This window comes from Anneissia japonica, unplaced genomic scaffold, assembly GCF_011630105.1.
Source record: "Anneissia japonica isolate Jap-2015-1 unplaced genomic scaffold, ASM1163010v1 scaffold287805_len679488_cov178, whole genome shotgun sequence".
Classification (NCBI taxonomy): Eukaryota; Metazoa; Echinodermata; class Crinoidea; order Comatulida; family Comatulidae; genus Anneissia; species Anneissia japonica.
In genome coordinates this window covers 219740-239490 of record NW_022720349.1, presented here as the reverse complement: position 1 = coordinate 239490, position 19751 = coordinate 219740, and the positions used below count along the sequence as shown (strand labels likewise).

General features: G+C 31.3%; 1 protein-coding gene across 4 annotated transcripts in view; it reads right to left on the bottom strand.

The window, feature by feature from the left end:
- The window catches only part of LOC117111320 (GDP-mannose 4,6 dehydratase-like), an 81509-nt gene that overhangs the window by 28175 nt on the left and 33583 nt on the right, over nucleotides 1-19751 (bottom strand). For all 4 annotated transcript variants that reach the window (XM_033254251.1, XM_033254250.1, XM_033254249.1 and 1 more), the window contains exons 6-7: nucleotides 15743-15847; nucleotides 8389-8516 (exon numbers count right to left, since the gene is read on the bottom strand). In XM_033254251.1, coding sequence (XP_033110142.1) covers nucleotides 8389-8516; nucleotides 15743-15847 — 233 coding nt within the window. The remainder of the gene's footprint in view (nucleotides 1-8388; nucleotides 8517-15742; nucleotides 15848-19751) is intronic.

The following is a 19751-nucleotide window of genomic DNA, read 5'->3' as shown; positions in this document are numbered from 1 at the left end:
ACAAAACATTCAATGCCTTATCAAGATTCAAGATTTATTTGTTGGTCAAACACAAGTAATAAAAAGAAAATGGTTGAAACTCTGGTTGGTTATACATGCAGAACATTATCTATATTATTTAAATGAATTTTAAAAGATCACTTTTATTTTAAATATCAAAAATATACAATATATATAAAATACATATAATTTTGTTTGCGAATAAATAAAAGGAAACACACATAAATACTCCCTACACAAAGGGTAACATACATTAAAAAGATTACGACACGACAACAACATACCATTGCATAGTTTGTATTCTTCAACACTGCACGCATCTGTACCTTGTCATTGTCGTGTCTAGTGTAAATGTGGCTTAACACAGGTACCCCACTACTTCATGATGTAAAAATAATGGATTTATATTTGCGATAATAAAATTAAGTCAAGAAAAAGGTGTACACATTTACTGTATTGTTCATAATACTGAATTTACTACTTTGATATATTGGAATCATCCTTACAAAGAATTTATTAATGAAAATGGTTTAAAAAGGTAACCATAAGGATAAAGACAACGAATCTCGTATATCTTTACCTGATTAAGATGGTGATGTTGATCCCTTGTGGGCATATGACACCATCCAAAAAAAAAAAAAAAATGGAAAAACACTAGCTAATGGTTAATAATGAATTCATTGATGGAAACATCAAATAGGATTAGTGTAAAGTTGTCCACAAGAGTTCATTAAAGCTGGTTTATAAACTGTGATTGTTCTTTCAAGCAAAAGAGGTAAAGTCTCCAATTTCAAGGGAAATGCGAACAAAAGGCTGGTTTTACAGTCAATTATTACAGAGTCTATAACAATGCACAGCTGATAATATCTCAAAAATTGTATAAATTTATTTATGAATGACTTTTTCTTCTTTTTTTTTTTTATTGTAACCTGGGACAATTAATTAATTTTCATGTGCATAATTATTAACTATTTTAATTCACAGTGGAATAAAAACAAAGTAAAATAAACAGTGATAAATTGATGAAATAAACAACATTATATTGAAAAAAAAATTAGTTGGATTTATAAAGCCGCATTTTACAGTTTACCTATTAGTCTCTTCTTGAGTTTTAAATAAAATCATTAAATTGAATTATGAATTATAAGACCATTATTTTTTTACAACCATGTTTTATGATTGGTCATTATCTGACCTTTTTGACTCTAGATCTTCGATGGTCTTCCCTAACAGGATACATTTTTATTAAAATAAAAACTTTTTATGAAGTTTGCAGAGTGAATTTGCTATGGTAATAAAAAGGGTATTTTTTTATCATGATTTTGAACAGGAACAGGAATTTATACCACACCTTTTACCAAAGGACACGAAACACAATAAAAATAAATAAAAAATAGATAACAACTGGCATTCAACAATGACACCATATAAAACAAATATTAGACAATGAAAAACTGGACAGTTCAGCAAGATAAACTTTGGAAACAAATGTTTCTTCAGAAGTCGACAAAACCAAAGATAACAAGAACAATTTCTTTTTGTGTATTCGTATATTCATAAGATTTCCTTGAGGAACGTTATTGAAAAAAAGCATTACAGTAATCAATCTTGGAAAGAAAAAGTGTTGGGACAACCTTATGACAGGTGTCAAAATCGATGTACAGACCACAAAGCATTCTACCAATGGTCTGGGATAACCGGGTGACATGCATATATACTGAAAGGCAATCAAACCAACAAATTGTGGCTCACCCTATAAAAGTGTAGGATATGAGTGAGCGTGTGAAAACCAACGTTCAGCTCAACTATTTCCTCACGTAATGTTAATTTGTTTCTTTTTGTAATCCATTGCCATGTTTATTAAGGTTGTATACCTCATGAGTGATCACTAAAAAGAGCAATCCACTAAACATAAATCCCAACACACAACAGGAGAAACACATAGGGCTCCAGGGACATGCATTTCAACATAGATAAGACATAGACATGTGTACCTTGTGCGTATTCCAAAGATAATTTCCTTTTTCTTAATGTACATTAGGATTTTTACAAGATCAAAGATGAAGGACCTCACATGTTGTCTAGACCGCATTCTTAGATGAACACAGACACTTCGAAAACAATATCCCTACAGACTTCCATATCTGGATCTGGGTGTGTATGACTAATTGTTTTTCAATGGTAAGTAAACAAGGATTTGTGTACAAAAATCTTAAGTTAAAAGCTTACAAGCTGAAAAAAAATTACATGTTTCTTGTCCACTTCAACATGATTTTATGATTGTTGTTTTATTCCTCCATAAAGCAAAACACCAAGAAAATCCTACAGAAGTTCAACCATCCTGATAAACAATGAGTCCATTGGTGTCTAGGCCTGAAGCAGGCCATCTTTGTGAAGGAAAAATATAAATTTTTCCTTATTATAATCAGAATAATCTTCACACATTCCATGTAAGTTATATTAAGTTAATTAGTATATCATACATTTATTATTATATTATATATCATTTTTATTATTATTATCATTTTTAGGATGATTTTGTAAGAACACAGAGTAGGAGAGAATCTAAAGTCTATTATCAAAGGGTACAGAGTGGTAATAGGTCCGACTGTGGGGGTTCCCTTGGAACAGGACCCTATCTCAAAAAGGACTACAGTACCACAAACTAGAGGTCATCCTTCGAAAGAAATACGATTTGGGTGCCACCTATCTTGTTGTAGTACTTTGCTTTTTGTTGCAAAATAAGGATAGTCGGACCTCTTGCCTTTATATACACTTTGTAGTACAGTATGTACTCTTCCTATATAGCAAGCTATTTAAGCTTTATTATGTATGATCAATTTTATAGCAATGCGCTTTGCTAACCCTGCCCAACACTTTAATTTTTCTATAAAATATATTTTATACTGACATTGCTTGTATTATACAATTTTTTTTTATTTGATAGTGTGGACTGAGCTTAGCAAAAGTTTTAGGCTTACCTAGATTTTTTGACAATAATTTATTGCAAGTGGGGGTGGGGGGCTGGGCCGGTTCCGGGGGCCCCACCGGGGCTGGGCCGCTCCCGGGACCCCACCCGTTTGGAACGTAAAAACAAAAAAGAAAGAAAGAAAAAGAAAAAAATTGATTACCAAAATTCCTCAGAGGTTATTTTTGGGCATCTAGAAAAATTTTGTGGGGGCTGACCCCGGGCCCCCTTGGGTGGTGTATTCTCAATCAGCCCTACTTTTGGCCCCCTTTCGGACATATCTGGATCCGCCCCTGATTGCAGAGTATCATCATGATATTATTAACTCTTTGTATCTATTTAATTTAAAAGGCAGTATTAATTACTTTGCAAAAGAAACTTGGTGAATGAGGAGCTTGTATATAATGAGCAGTATGTCCTTCACAAGGTTAATGAACTACAGTACAAGGTTGCTAAATGTGTGCAGACAGGACCTGACACATGCTTATTGAAGATCCATATTGTTCTCGCCCTCTGACATGTACAATTAAAAGCACATCAATCACCTACTTTTGACTCTACATTTTGACAAATGATCTGCTAATATGCAAATGACCCACAAATATGCAAATTATCTGTCAATATCTGTTAGAAAGTTCAAATTTAATAGATTTTTTTGTTTATGATTATCTGTTCAAACATTGTCTAGTCCAAACTGGGATACATTAGCACGAAAATACTTACGATGGCTAGATCAAGGAGGTATGAAAATATTGGCTGGATATAATAAATAACGATACTGATTTTCGGTTTTAAATCATATGACAGACCCTACGTATAGGGTCTGTGATTATATCATTGAGGCCTAAATATCTCAAATTTACATCTTCGCCTTTATTGGTCGATTGAAAATAATTTTATAATCTGCCTAAATATCTTTTGGCAGTAAAGTTCCACAGTTTGAGAAACTGATAGAACTATACATTTGGACCAATAACAATAATATTTTCATAAATTCGTTCTGAAAATAGAATGCTTTGTAAAATGCATTTAGAAATATTTTCTCTTTTGTTTATCCTCCAATTGTTTAGGGAAGTGAATGATGGTAATTAGTATGCCTATACTGTACTTTCTATTCATAACATTCTTAATAAGATTCTATTTCTTTTATGTTATTTTTATCTATCACAGACTGAACATTTTGTTGATAACTATCATACCTTAACTTAAACTATTTAGAAGTTAAGTAATACAAATTTTGAATGTTTATTTTAATATTTTGAGGTTTTGAGTGTTGTAAAATCAGCCTCTAAAACACTACATTTTAAGTTGTATTAAAACAAGCAAGGTTTCAAATTACGCTCACCAATAACTGTTCAAAACCATTGTAGTTGAATCTATAACTTATAATATTATAATAGGTAATAAAACATCAATTACTTTACCTAAAACAGTATAACCATAGCAAAAATCAGCAAAGAGTAACAGCAAGTATTAATTGCTAATAAAATTTGTGTAATTCCTATATAAAAATTATTTGGCTAGAAACTATTTAATCAATATTAATTATTAATCAGCTTTCATTTCATTTCATTTATTTCGTCCAAAAAACATTGACAAACACACGAAAACAGAGAGCACAGGAAACAAAACTCAGTTGGCCGGACAGGATTGGCAAAAAGTGAACTCAATCACTGTCTAGTAGCTCTCCGATGCCAATGAGAACAAAAATTATTAAAAAATTAAATTAGCATAAAATATTCAAGTAAATAGGCTAATCAATAAAATTTAAAAATATATATGTACAAAATCATCATTGAAATCGGTCAAAATACAATAAAATTTGAAAAAGAAGAATGGTAATTACGAAAATAAATACTAAAGAAACCATTATACATTTACAAAAGAAAGTTACACATTGTATTAATGTATAAAAACAAGAATAAATTATGTCAAATTTACTTTCGTAATCAATAGGTCTACCTGCGTAACATTAAACTTTTTCTATAATCATATGAATAACAAATATCTCATGAATAAAAACAGTTCCACTCCCAAAAAGACTTAGTTTAGAAAGCATCATTCCATCATGTATTTGGCGAGATACTTGCTGGTAGAAAAAAAAAAAGGTAAAAGAGGTAAAAGTAAGGCACAAAAAACAAAATTTCAAAATGAAGATATGGTGAATCTTCTTTATTTTAAACATTTAACAACTACTACACTCGCTTCTTACAAGATGGAATGAGGCTTTATAAACCAAGATTGAGGCCTAGGAAGTGGAGATGTTTTTTAGGTGTGAGAAAAAATCCTGCAGTAACAGGGCTCGAACCAAGGACCCCGAGATTGGAAAACAAGCATCTTAACCACCCACCTACAGCTCCATCAACTTGGTTGATAAAATGTTAGTTTCAAGTAAAAAAAAAATGATCAGATTTGTAATTAAGATTCAATCTACCTATAAAATATTCATATTTTGCTATGAATATTCATAGCAATAAAAAAAAAAAGTAGATAATTAATGCTCCTTATCCTAAAGACCTTCTTACTTGTTTGAAAAAATGTTACAGTTTCCAGTAATATACATCCCTCGTAAATAATATAAAAATACCAACTTGTAAAGGAGCATAGAATCATACATGATGATCGACTAGTCGGGAAAACTAAGCGGTTATGATTACAGTCAACTACATATATACCGATATAAACACAAATGCAGAGATTGAGTTACGACTCTGTTGTTTTCTAAAACAATTTTCACAGTGGTCTTTAATCATACCCCTTGTTTAGATTTCAGTAAAATCATAATATGTACTTAACAAGTCTTATAACGAGCTAGTATTTATGGAAGCCCGCGTGCGTGGCCCCGCTGTATTGTAAGTAAATATCTGGTGTTGGCAAAGAAAAGTAACAATTATTTATCCATGCAACAATTACGGAGTTTATGGTACTTAGGTGGAACTCGTAGATAGGGTTTGACGATTGGTTTTAGCTTAGCTAGTCGAGCGCTAGTATGTTGGAATAACATGGGGATTGTTGACTTATCTTGCAAGTTTGCTTACAGAGTAAACTGTAATTGCAGGAGTATTTCAACCATGTATTGTTAATTGTGTAGCTGGATGTTATCTGTAAATGGCCAAGGCATGCCCTGTACATTATGTTGACTATGTTTACTTTGGTAGTAATAAAACAATATATTGAGTTTTTTTTTTATGATGAACAGCAATAAATTTCAATTATTTGCAGGTATTTTGTGCATATGCTGAGCTATTCAAATATAGTAAAGAAATTATAATCCATTAATGTATGATCAGAATATTATTATATCATTATAATATTCCTATATGCATTATTAAATTGTTATTTACATTAATTATAAGAAAATTTTTATTTTTATTTTATCATAGTACAAGACTTACCAGAAATCGAGTCATTACAGTTTTTGAATAAAGCTATATAATAAATATAATAATATGAATTAACCAGTATTAGTCTCCGAAATTTTGAACAAAAATAGTAATATATTCTGTCTATATAACCTTTACTTCAATCACCTTTACTGAGCATTTTACTAATTAATTTACTAATAAAGTAAAATAATAAAGGTATAATACAGGCAAATGTAATTAGTAAAGATTTACTTTGAAAAAGTGAATTTTCATTTATTTTATTAATAAATTGTTTTGAAAACCTTCATTTATTAATATTGTTTGAATATCTTTTTATGATACATACAATATTTCTTTATAGTCAACATGGTATAAATAAAATGTAGGTTATTGCTGTAAGCATAAATCACAATAATACTAAAAAGAAAATGCTTAAACATTATATAGTAAATATATTTTAGATATATGGGGTTTAAATTTGTAAGAAAACACCGTTTTGAGAAAATCAACTTTAAAGAAAATACTAAACAACTGATAAACATCCTTAATACACACAAAGCAAGACAACATACCGGTAATATGAAGCCTTAATATCAGCTTCCTTTAGAATGAATTACTTTCATAAAACATTGTTGAAATAATCATAAATGCAAATATATAAGTAAATAATGATGACTGAATTAATGAATAACTGGTTTCAATAAATAAATAAATAAATAATGAATAAAAATGAACAAATAAATTTAAAAAAAATTTAAATTAAATAAATAAAAATAAACATGCACCCCTCCCCTGTTTCGTCACTGCTGTTGTTTATTTGTAGTTATTATAACAGAAAAATAACACAAAATGGCATGAAAATACTAAACATTACAATATTCCGTAACAATATACTAAACAAAAATAATACTAGATACTTATTTATCCGTATATTACACAGGCGTATATGAACATATTGCCCCCTCCTCCTTCATTAAAAAAAAATTCTGGATCTGCCACTGTATTGAATTATAAAGTCAAAATACTGTACACACTAAAATACATTAAACATCATTGTTTCTAATGGTAGTCTCCAATGTTTAAATATGCTAATTTGTTATACAGGATGAAAAACATTGTTGAAAATGATTCATTTCAATTCATGAGAAAATCAAACTTGTATTGTAATGATGAATGTATTTGATGAATATTTGAACATGTAAAATTAAACAATGATCTACAAACATTAATCATTCAGGATCAATGGATCCTTTGTGAGCAAATTACCAGCAAATTATATTTTATTTTTACATATTTCTTCCTACTATATGAAAATTTGAATAATTTGTGGAGCTTGTAAAAATTAGTATGGATATCAACCAGCATATTATTATAAATACAAGCATAATCAGATGCACAGTGGGATACCTATTTTGTTGTTCATGATGAAAAAATCAACTATTATTTTATCATAAATTTCCATGTCACAAACTTTATCAAATGATATCATTATCATTATCATTATTAGGATTAAGACCTAATCTCAATCATTATTAGAATCCACATCATTGATATTCTGCTAACATAATCACTATCATGAGTATCATAATCATTACCATCATCACCTACAACATCATCCTTATCATTATCAATGTTTTCATCATCACCATCAAAATACTCATCATCATCATCTTCCTCATGATCAATATTATCCTTACATATGCATAAACATTAGCATCACTACTATAACTATTAACAACTGTACCACACCAACACAGTAACGATCATCACCTATCACACTCAATATCAATGTCATCGCTATCATCATTATCATAACAATAATCATCATTTATCAATTAATAATAATAATAATAATTGCACAATCATACTGCAATGATGATCATCATCACCTACCAACTTAACTATCACATTCAACGTCGACGTCGTCGTCGTCATCATCATTTACATATTTTATAAATTAACTTTGTCATGATCTAAAGTAAACATTATATTCAACCTCACTACCCCCTCACCACCATCCATTATATTTAATATGGTTGTCACTCTGATTATTACCTCAACGTAATCCTTTGCATGTCCCCAGTCCCTCTGTGCATCCAGATTTCCAAGGCATACTTCTTCTCCGAGTTTCAAATGGATTTTAGCCACAGCTCTTGTGATCTTCCGAGTTACAAATGTTTCCCCTAAAAATACAAAAATTATGTATTTAATTTTAATTTCAAACAATTAATTACATTATACATGTTATGTTCTATTTGAGTTATATAACTTTTGACACCAGTGTTTGTGTTTTCAATATTTACTATTTTTTCTCTTTAAGTAATGCTTTAAAGTGATTTAATTGATTATAAGTTAGAATACAAGCATATGTATCACTCATTTATAACTCAATTCATTTATTTCCCCAAAATAATACAAGAATATTGATAGATGAATAGACCTATAGATTTGCATACAAATATACTTTTGCTTTGGTAATAATTTTTTTTTTTAAATACAAGATATTATTATAATTATTATCATTCAACAATATTTCAAAAGGTGGCTCTTACTGTGAATATGACTCAAAGAGGCCCTCATATATAAGAAGTTTGGATAAAGTAACTGTATACAGATAATTATTATTATAATATACTTTTTTATAACATCAAAGTGTTGTCTGTATTAATATGCAAATTTTGTATTCTGATGTCCATACTATTAAATTTTCTTTCACAAAAAAAACTGTTGTATGTCCATATATAGTCATGATGTGCCTATATGGTCATGATGTGATGTCATCATGACCATATTTAGGAACATGCAAATGCAATAGTAAGAACAGGACTTAAGTTATTGGAAATTTTAAATAAATGTTTGTATTTGGTTCAAGCAGATAATAGCAGCTCTACACTGCAAATGTAATATTGAATTAAATACAATTCTAAAAAGTAAAATAATTAAAAAATAAGAAGGAAAACATTTTTAATAAAATTTAATTTCATTTTATATTAAATTATTTGGTAGAATGAGGAAAACATTAGTAAAACTGCCAAGAGTTATCATTGGACTGTACTAATTAGGTTTGACAGTTTTTCACATGGTGTTCGGATTCAGGCAAAGATTTAAAAAGGTGTTCTCTTTATGAGTATAACCGACAGAAAGACAAAAGAGAGATTAGCAGGAGTGAACTGCTCATGTATGCGGTGCAGTCAATATCCGTGAATATTCCATTCCCCCTGTTGTCAAAATCAATGATGGCCCAATATTAGCACTGTAAACGCAAATCAAATTCTTTGCTAAGAAAACAACAAGCTTGTTAGGTACTAAGTCCTTATGAAAATAGATCAATTCCACAAACTCATTATACATATGAGAGTTGCGCGTGGCACAAATTGGAGCCAAAAAAAAAATTGGCACAGGCGGGCGAGTGAGAAAGCAGCTCTAGGGCAAATTGCTGGCCTAATAATACATCATTGTCTTTGTATTCACCGTCCGCATCCAAGCAAACTAGGGTTTGTAAAGAAGCATAACTTTGTCATTATTTAATTAACATTAAATAAAATAATCAGGTATTCAAAAAACAATAACAATGATACCATATGTATATTACTTTATTTTCATTATTGATATCATTAGTATCAATATTAATCATTTTATTATTCTTACAATATTATTTTTATTATTAATTTTAATCTTTAAATTTTAATTATTCACATATATACTTTAATATTCACTGTTCTTATCAATACATTCATGTAAAGAAAAATACTACTTTATATCATTTAATTAATAAGTAAGTTGTAACATTTATTAAGGTTTATCATCAACTTCAGTATAATTTAAGGTCAAATTTCAATAAAAGTGCGAATTCACATTCATGACTGATATTTGCTAGGTTATAAAATATATTTAATTAAATAATGCAAATATATTAAATATATCTTTATCGAAATCCTTCATTAAATATTGTAAAATAACAATGAATTTTTTTGTACACCAGCAATTTTTATATATTTAGTATTTAATTGTCAATACCCAAATGTTTTTAAATGTTATTTTATAATTTTGTTTTTTAAATGTTTTTTAGTAAATTAAAATATGGCATTTATGCACTTACTCATTTTTATTATTATATATTATTATATATTATCAAACATCATTGATCTCATTTTTATTATTAAACATCATTGATTAACGTTGAATAAATCCATCAGCTTTCAAGAATTATTTGAGTAAAAATATTTTTTTGTCATTGTTTGCTTTTTTTTTTAAAGATAAATTTTAATTAACTGTATATATTATAATAAAATATAGCAACAGGTGAATTTCACAGCAAATGATTCGAACCTCCAACCTCAAGGTTGAGAGTCCAAGCCACAACCGTTGTGTCAACTGCTTCCAAGAACAACACAAAAGATTCACTGAACTAGGTTCCGCACATGAACTTCATTCGTCATTTGCTATGTCTCCATGTTGCCTTATCATGTTGTTATAGCATTTCATAAAATGCAATAGAAGCGAATCTAATAGGACTATTACCGTACCATGTTTATATAGAATCTGCTTTATTTTCATAAACTTCATCCTTATAATTTTATATCTTTTGTCTTCCACATTTCCATACATCTTTACACTTGTTTTCATGGCGTAGACATTTTTTGTATTTTGCGCTTTACAAATCCAAAACTATTAACTCAATAATAATCATTTTAATATATTGTCACTGTATTCCTATTGTAGAGATATTTTTATTATAATATATTGATACTGTATTCCTATTGTAGAGATATATTCATTTGTACCAGAATTTTTTTATCTTGCTATTTTTTTAAACAAATGAACAAAGGGTCATTAGTGTGATTACAATAGATTTGTACAATAATTGTTTTCACTTATTTTGTTTGTAGATAACAATCAGATTTTTAGTTATTGTGTTTTTGTGATTTTATCAATTATAATACAAATTATGTACAACAAATTTATATTGAATTTTTATTTCATTTATTTTTTTAGGCGTGCACACACACACACACACACGTGCTAAGTATTGCCAATAGCGAATATATCACTGTTCAACAAGTAGGTGACAATCCCTTACACAAACATACACACACAAACAATGCATTACAAAAACTAAATCTTAATGTGGGGTTTTAGAAAGTGGATGTTTTGGGCATGAGAAAAAACCTGCAACACTAATAGAAATTGAACCCAGGACCTGGCAATAATTGAAAAGTAAGCATCTTTACTACCAAGCTACTAACTTCCCTATGTGGAGACATGTGGTCTTTAATAGTAATAGGCATTGCTTTAAACATTTAAACTTGGGCTTATAGATGTGCTATGCAACTGCCAATCACATAGTAAGAAGCTCAAGATGTTTCAGTTTCAACAATCATAGAATGATGAATATAGGGCACAGTATTTCTTTAATTTCAATCTGTGAGAAAGTCACTAAATACAAATAACTAAAACCCTTTTTTGTTAGCGGCAACAAATACTAACACACTTCCCAGATTAAGATTTGGTGGCAAAATAATCATAATAATGACTCTCACGAGTACTTAACTATTATCAAAATAATCTGGAGGGAGAAAATAATTTAGATTTAGAATTTCACAATAAATATGTTTTTATTTTGTGACTTATTAAGTTCTAATGTATGCACAGCTTTGGTGGTTGGTGGATGAAGTAAGTATTTAGAACTTCAAATTAAATCCTAATCAGTAATACCAATAATATATACTACCGTAGTTGTAAATAAAACAGCTGTAATACAAAATGTATGGACTAATAAAAGGCATTAAAAAAAAGTGTATTTCCTTAAGTCTCAAGTCGCTAATTTAATTAATATTATGATTAAATAGTCACATTGTAGAACCAGATGGCTGGGTGGTTGTAAACTGGGCTCTAAACCTTGAGGTCAGGGTTCAAACCGATGCCATGCATTTAGCTTGTGTCATTAGGCATAGCACATTAGGGAGCTTTGCGACTGTACAGTGTTTTTTACGGGCATTTGTTCTAATGTCCGAGCAATAATTTGCCAAGCGCAAAGAGGTTATCACGATATGCACGTTACCATGCTACTACTTGTATAAAAACTGCGTTTCCACAAAAATGGCTGCACGCTGTCGCCGACTTCTTTGGAGAAGCTGATTGTTCAGTTGAATCAGGGATCAATCCTAATTGCGTCGAAGACAGCTACGCAGTGCAAGAATTGCAGTGAAAACACTGTTGCGACTGTGGAGCGATTTCATAGAAACTTGGCTTTATTGTTTCATACTATTACTATTTTATAGCAATAAACTAAAAGCATAGTGAAAACAATTTATCACGGACTAATTTTTTTTGTGCAACTATTATATTTATTGTGCTCTTGAAATTTGAAATTTTTGCAAAATTGAAGTGTACAGTAATTGTTGATAATGATATTGTAATATTGTATTATAAATTTGCTATTAGGTTTTATTTTTAAATACAATTGTATGTAAAAATGTAGGCCAAATATTTATGAAGATTTTATTTATTTTTAAAGTTATACTGATGTTAATAATTGTTGAAAAGACATCATTACATTGATGTAATAATATATTTTTAATGACTTACATATTAGATTAGATTTTTCAATTTCATTTCAGCTATGTTTTATACCTACAAAGTACAGATACACAATACATTACTATATAGGCTTGTGCCTAATTTATGGTTTACTTTGATTTATGTAGGACAGGGTTCTAAATAACACCATGGCTTCTCCATAGTTGCAGGTGATGCCTAGTAATTGGTTCCCAACAGGTAAGAGCCTAGCCAACGAGTGACTTCCTCCATCAGCAGGGTGCTTGCTGGGGTCAAGATACATTGAGATGTGGGTCTACAGATGGCTGTCAATAGGTATCACCCATCACATATATAGATCATCAGTACAGTGGTGAAATTTCCGACAAAAGGGGTCTGAGCCAAGGGTCAGACTAAGAGCCTTGATCAGGGTCCAGGAATAGAAGTGCCTGGTAGGTGTCTTAGGGGAGAGTTGTTATGGCTTAGTATGGCTCAAATTGTGTTTTTAGACCATAATAAGGGATTGGTAATCTAATGACGTTATTTGGAAAGGCAAATTATTATTTTTGGTCCAATGAACTCGTCATAGCGACCGACGAGGGGGGGGGGGTCAAATTCTGTCTAACTGGAGGGCAAATGCCCTCCCTGCTCTCACTCTAGCGCCATCACTGCATCATTATACATTTTGTTTTATAAGAACCAGTAAAATGTTTGCCTTACCTCTGTGTCCTTATTTTCTTATCTTGTACTTATTTTAAACACTTTTCAAACATTATTGTAGTCCTGTACTGTATTTTAGAGGGTATTACATAATCACACCTACTGCACATAGAGTACAGATAAGATTTGTTGGCTTTCCTATTTTTTTTTTTAATGAAAACTTCAATTTAAATTTTACCTCAGCCTCATTTTTTTCCCTATTTTGTTCTTAATTTTTAAGCAATTTCAGAGTCTGCATTCTTATCTTTATATATATTACATTATATCATTATATTACATCATTTTATTATATCTATTAATTTTGATTTGTTCAAACCTAAGTTAAAAAGATATTTCAATGATATTTATTTACATTATTTTTGTTTTTTCACTTTTTATTGATTTTACTTTTTTCTGGGAGCAGCACATTTCTAGAATGAAATGGTTTTGGTTTTCTCCTCCCTGGCTCACCTTTTACTCTTATATGTCTGTAAATTGCTGATTTTCTTTGTTTTTGTAATGTTTTACATTATTTATATAAAAAATAATAATAAAATAAAATATCATGCATCTTGTATAACTACAAGTAAACTGGATATGGACACAACTATTAATACTTCCTTGTTGTAGGCCATTCCCTTGTTATCTCACTGTATACAGTATTAAATGTTTGCTATCCCATTTGTACAGTCTCCCATCTGGACAAAAACTAGAGATCAAATTTTACAAGATACTCTTAAAAGCGCTCCTGTTATTTCTTTCATAATGTTAATGGAGAAAGCGTGCATTATCAAACACGGTGGATGAAGGACTACCTATCATTATTATAGTCAATCTTTAATTTTACAATGTGAATGGGTTTCTGTGCTTGTCTGTGCATAGAAATCATTGATTAAGCAATGGTTGCTGTGATGCTCAACGCATAATTATGCTACATGTACATGTCAGTCTTCAGGTACCTATCCTCTCAAGATTGTAATAAAAATAAAAATAATTTGCAGGTAGGGACTAACAAAAGTATTGGAAGGATTGGGTAGTTATTGATAAAAGTTGATACACAATGTAACAAGCTGCAAATAATAGTAAAAATCAAATCCACTGTCGTTTGGCAGTGGGGGAAGGATGCACAACAGATTGGTTTGGATTGAATTTCTTCTGGTGTGGTACACACCAAAGATAACTTACAAAGTCCTGAGAGATATTTCCAGTGGGGTCCTTCTGGTGGTGATTGGGTAGTACACCGGGAGACAATACCACTCTTCCAAAGAGTGTACTGCATTCATGCACATTGGCCATCAGGCCCATAGCCAGGTTCTTCCAAGGGAGGATTTTCTGGGCGTGAGGTGCACAGTTGAAGCCCCGGTGGGGTCGGCGAAACCCCCAAAGCAAGAGGATTTTTGTGCTTTATGGGTCTAAATAACATGCTACAAAAGCAGATATGTTTGAAAATGTCTGTGTCTGGGTGGGTCTGCAGTGCATTAGTTGGGTTGGAGGACTTATTTGGGAAATTTAAAGAGGGGGTTTTGCCAGAAAAGGGGGTTCTCCCAAACCATAAAAACCCCCCCTGGGTACAGGCCTGGCCATGTTGTACACAGAACCGACAACTTAAACGCCTCATCTGAAAGACGGTGCGCTTTTGAAAATTGCATTTCAGCCCTCCAACCGAAACACAAGGACAGCAGCAATGGGTATTAAACCAGGGACAAAGAGATCTCCACGGTTCAGCGCATACACAGTGGCTACCACCAGTTTAGCCGACGGAGCTAGCTGCTTTCATCAAGTCAACGATCATCTTATAGTAGTCTGCTGTTGACAATCGGCGTCCTATTGTCACATGCTTAAAGCTCAGTTTCCATACAATTGCTACAGTCGCTACACCGTTTACACTGCACCCTGACACAATCGAGAATGCTTCCTGATTCAACTGACCAATCAGCATCGTCATAGGAGTCGGCGATAGCGTGTAGCGATTTCATGGGAAACAGGCTTTACAGATACCAGAGCTGGATTTGTAGGTCAACGGTCCAATGTCTGCCTGGCTATAGAGTACATTTACCAAAAATGTTGCGATGTTGCAATTCGGTACTTCTCAGAACAATGACCCCCCAAATGAAATTTACACTGCGGGCCACAAGCCTGGAGCTACAGTACCTTGCCCAGTAAAAGTACAAACCTCTTCTTGGGCTTTCGTGGTTAAACAGGATGCCATTGCAAGCAAACATGTTGTAGGCTTCACGGAAGTTGATAGTGATCCAGTAAGCATAAAGCTTGGCTGCACCTATTGAAAAAAAATATATAATAAAAAATATTTAATAACGTTCAGCATTCATATAGCGCTATTGTAACCAATTTTACACCTGGTGAATGGATACAAGAATTAGGAAAACATTACAACGTCCCTGGGAAATATACTGTACCTAGTTGGGTTGTAGTACATTGGAGACAGGCCAATATATTCAATACCGTAAAACCTAGAATTGAAGTCCTAGGCTTCTTCTTTCTTCTGCGAACTTTAGATGAGCTTCTTTTCAAGATAAGCTTCTTTTTAAGATGGGCTTCTTTTCGAGGCTACTTTTGCAAAGTAAAGAGGGGGCTTCTTTTCAAAATGAGTGCTGTAAATTTTGTGAACTTGTATTATAAAACAATAAATACGGCCACTATAACATCAATCTGTATCATGGAGTGTATTTAACTGACATTAAATTACCTAAATTACTGTATAAACCAAGCTTGTTTTTGATTTGTTTTTTTTAAAATTCATGTAAGTGTATACTGTACTATCTCGAAAAGATGCCTATGCTATCTTGAAAAGAAGCCCATGGGCTTCTTTTCGAGGCTAATTTTGCAAACTAAAGAGGGGGCTTCAATTCCAGATGGGCTTCATCTCGAGATTAAGCCCACTGGGCTTCAATTCAAGATTTTATGGTATCCTACCAGGTACCCATCTAAATTGTCAAAATTTTCGGGAGGCTTCTCCCCCTGGACCACTTTTAAAACCTTTTAATTGAAGATCGACCACGCCCACCTTATTTGCGTCAAAGAAATCTGGTCCCTCGTCGGGGGAATCAGCCCCTCCATCGGGGACCTCGCCGCCCTCCCCCCCCCCGGTGGGCAAATCCTGGCGCCACCCCTGTATGTATACAATTTGACTACAGTATTTGTTTTTCTGTGTAACAACAAAAAACATGACCTTTGTTATAATAAATTATATATGTATATGTGTATCATAATAATTCAATAACAGTAATAAACTTTCATATGATAAATAAATTTATTATGACAATAAAGAGATCACCCTGTAAATTAAAGAATGAATAATAACAATTAAAATTTTAATACATATTTATACATATCAATAATACCATAATAATACCGGTATTTCCCAATCGTGTTGTAAAACAGTAATATTCATTTCCGGCACTTACTCTCATTATAAACTTAAATAAAGATTTGAGCTGTTTATTTAATAGGTTTCTTTTATCAAACAGAAAAGAGATTGCGTGCAAACGTTGGACAATAGAAGTTTCACTCTTTACCCTTTAAGTTTTATTTTTTGTAAGGTTTGTGAATTAAAGTTTAGAAATGAAGAGTTCGGTTGATTTCAAGTTTAGAAACTGTTAGATGCTTTCCAAGTCTGAATGTTCAGGGGTTTTTTGTCGAAAAGAAAAGGAATTACCAGCACAAAATGTTGAATAACACAATAAATATGTTTCACTATCTGCACTGAAAGTTTTATTTCAAGTTTAGAAATGAGGTTGGTTTTGTTCAAGTTTAGGAACTGTTAGTTTTTGTTCTTAAGCTTGGTTTCTACAATATGACTATATTGTCGCTACAGTATTTTTAATGCAATTGTTAAAGTATATAGCTGTTCCGGACGTGATCAGGAAGGCTCCAAGATTCAACCCACCAATCAGCCTCGCCGAAAAGATACCAGAGATTGCATGTAGCAATTTTATGGAAATCTGACTGAAAGTTCAGAGGAATTTAGAAATAAACATTTTAAATAAAGTTTGGGCAGTAACAGTTATGTTATCATAAATATACAAATAATCTTTTTCAATAATATATTCAAAAGTTGGTTTTAAAAACTTAACTTCTATGGCAAACATAACATAAACTAGCATTATTAATTCTTAAAGAACAAAAGAAACAATAAAACTTTAATTAATAATTGTATAAAGAAAGCTCAGATACAAAATTACATATTTAGAACTGCATAAATGTTAACAAATCCAGACCAAGAATACAATTTTATAGTCCAATAAAGTGTGGGTTATTCATTTCAGTCTACTTTATACTATTTAGAAAATAACCTGCATGTTTCTTCACTAAAAAATATCCTGATATTTTTTTTCTGGTATTCAGGATTTAATATATAAGAGGGGCAAGCAAAGGTATGAATTTATTAAATTTAGCAGTCAATAAAGAGAATAATAAGGCTCTGTTTCCAAGACCAACAGAGAAGAGAAGCATATTGTTTACGGAGTACTGCATATTAAAGCCAAGAAATAATTTTAACTTAACAGTTAGTTGCCTAACCTGCCATGGTCAATGCATCAGCTAATGTGAATTTGCCTAACTACAATCTGTCAGACAACACTGAATGAATGCAATATGAACACGCCTAACTTTATGAGATTCTGTTGTGTGCTGAAGTAGTGGTAATGACTGGAGGAATCAGACTAAATGAAAAGGGAGAACATTTAAACTATGGTTTACTATTACTGCTATTGTTATTATAAAGTTTCAAATTATTATTCTTTGGTGTAAAATGTTTCTCATGAATAGTCATTATAAACATAGGAATGATAGTCATATATATATTTTGACTACATAACATTGCATAAGATTGTTTACAGCCAAAATGTATCCTCAATAGTTTTTGAAAGAACTATTTGTCTCCAATATAATTTTTAGTGATTCTTATTGATAATAATTACCACAGATATATGTGAGAATTAATGCATGAATTCAATAATTTCAATTAGATAAGAGGATGCAATATTTCTATACTACAGTACACAAAGGCCTGTAACCAGGATTCCATAAAGAGGATTGGGGAGGTGGTGAGATGGGGATGATTAGAGAAATTACCCAGAAAAACCTATTCAGTGGCAGCTCTTTAAACAAATTTCGGGAGAGCAACATTGATTAATCTATCAATAAAATAATACAATTAAACTAGATGACTAAATAAAAAATATGTGTCTAAGTAGTTAAAACAAAGCCACATCATTAATTAATTTAAGTAGAATTTTATGAAGATGACAATGAAAATGCAGATAATGATGATAAACAATACAGATACAAACAAGTAGAACAATTTTTGTAATCCAAACAATAATTATTTAAAACAATTAGATTAAAATAAAAATGAATGAACCTCTCATGATAGCATTTATACTACTTATTATTCATTTTAAACATTGCAGAACAATATTTATTTATTAAATACGCTACTGGTATTGCAGACATGATTCACATATTATTGAATACGGTTCATTTTCAATTCCGTATTTCCAGCATCATTATTAATTATCAAGCTGTATAGTGATGTATAATTTTATGAATGTGTGATGGCTGAGGTTATAATAACAATGTTTTCACTCGGTTAAGCAGCAGCCGGGAAATGTGTGTCCGACTATATGTCTCTACATGGCCTTAAAGCGCTTGCGATAACGCTAAAGATAACATGCTAAATAATTCCAATGGATCATCAACTGCTATTTATCATGTTCAATGCCAGTTAGGAGAAGATGATATTTTCATTTTGCTGCCTAATCATGTTTTGCAATGCTGATAATTTACCGGTGAATCAATACCAAGAAACGCAAGCACAGTTTGGTGACTCAAGCAAGTCAAAATCGATAACCCTCATGGATCTTTTCCTCTCAGATTCAGGATGATAGCAATCAAAATAGCAGTGGTGATAATGATAAATTTTAATAATTTATCTTAGTTGATGAAGAAAACTGATTCTTGGTAATGCTAGAATAAAATGTTCAATGTTGATCAACTTATTCACCTGAAGGCGAACAGAGCATGCTTATAGCAACAAGAGAGGGCAGCAAACACAAAATATTAAAACACATGATTAGGAAACCTATTCAACCCGGATAATGAATCTACTCCACTGTACTAAGTATATGTCTAATCAAGGATTAAAATTTCATGGATTGTGT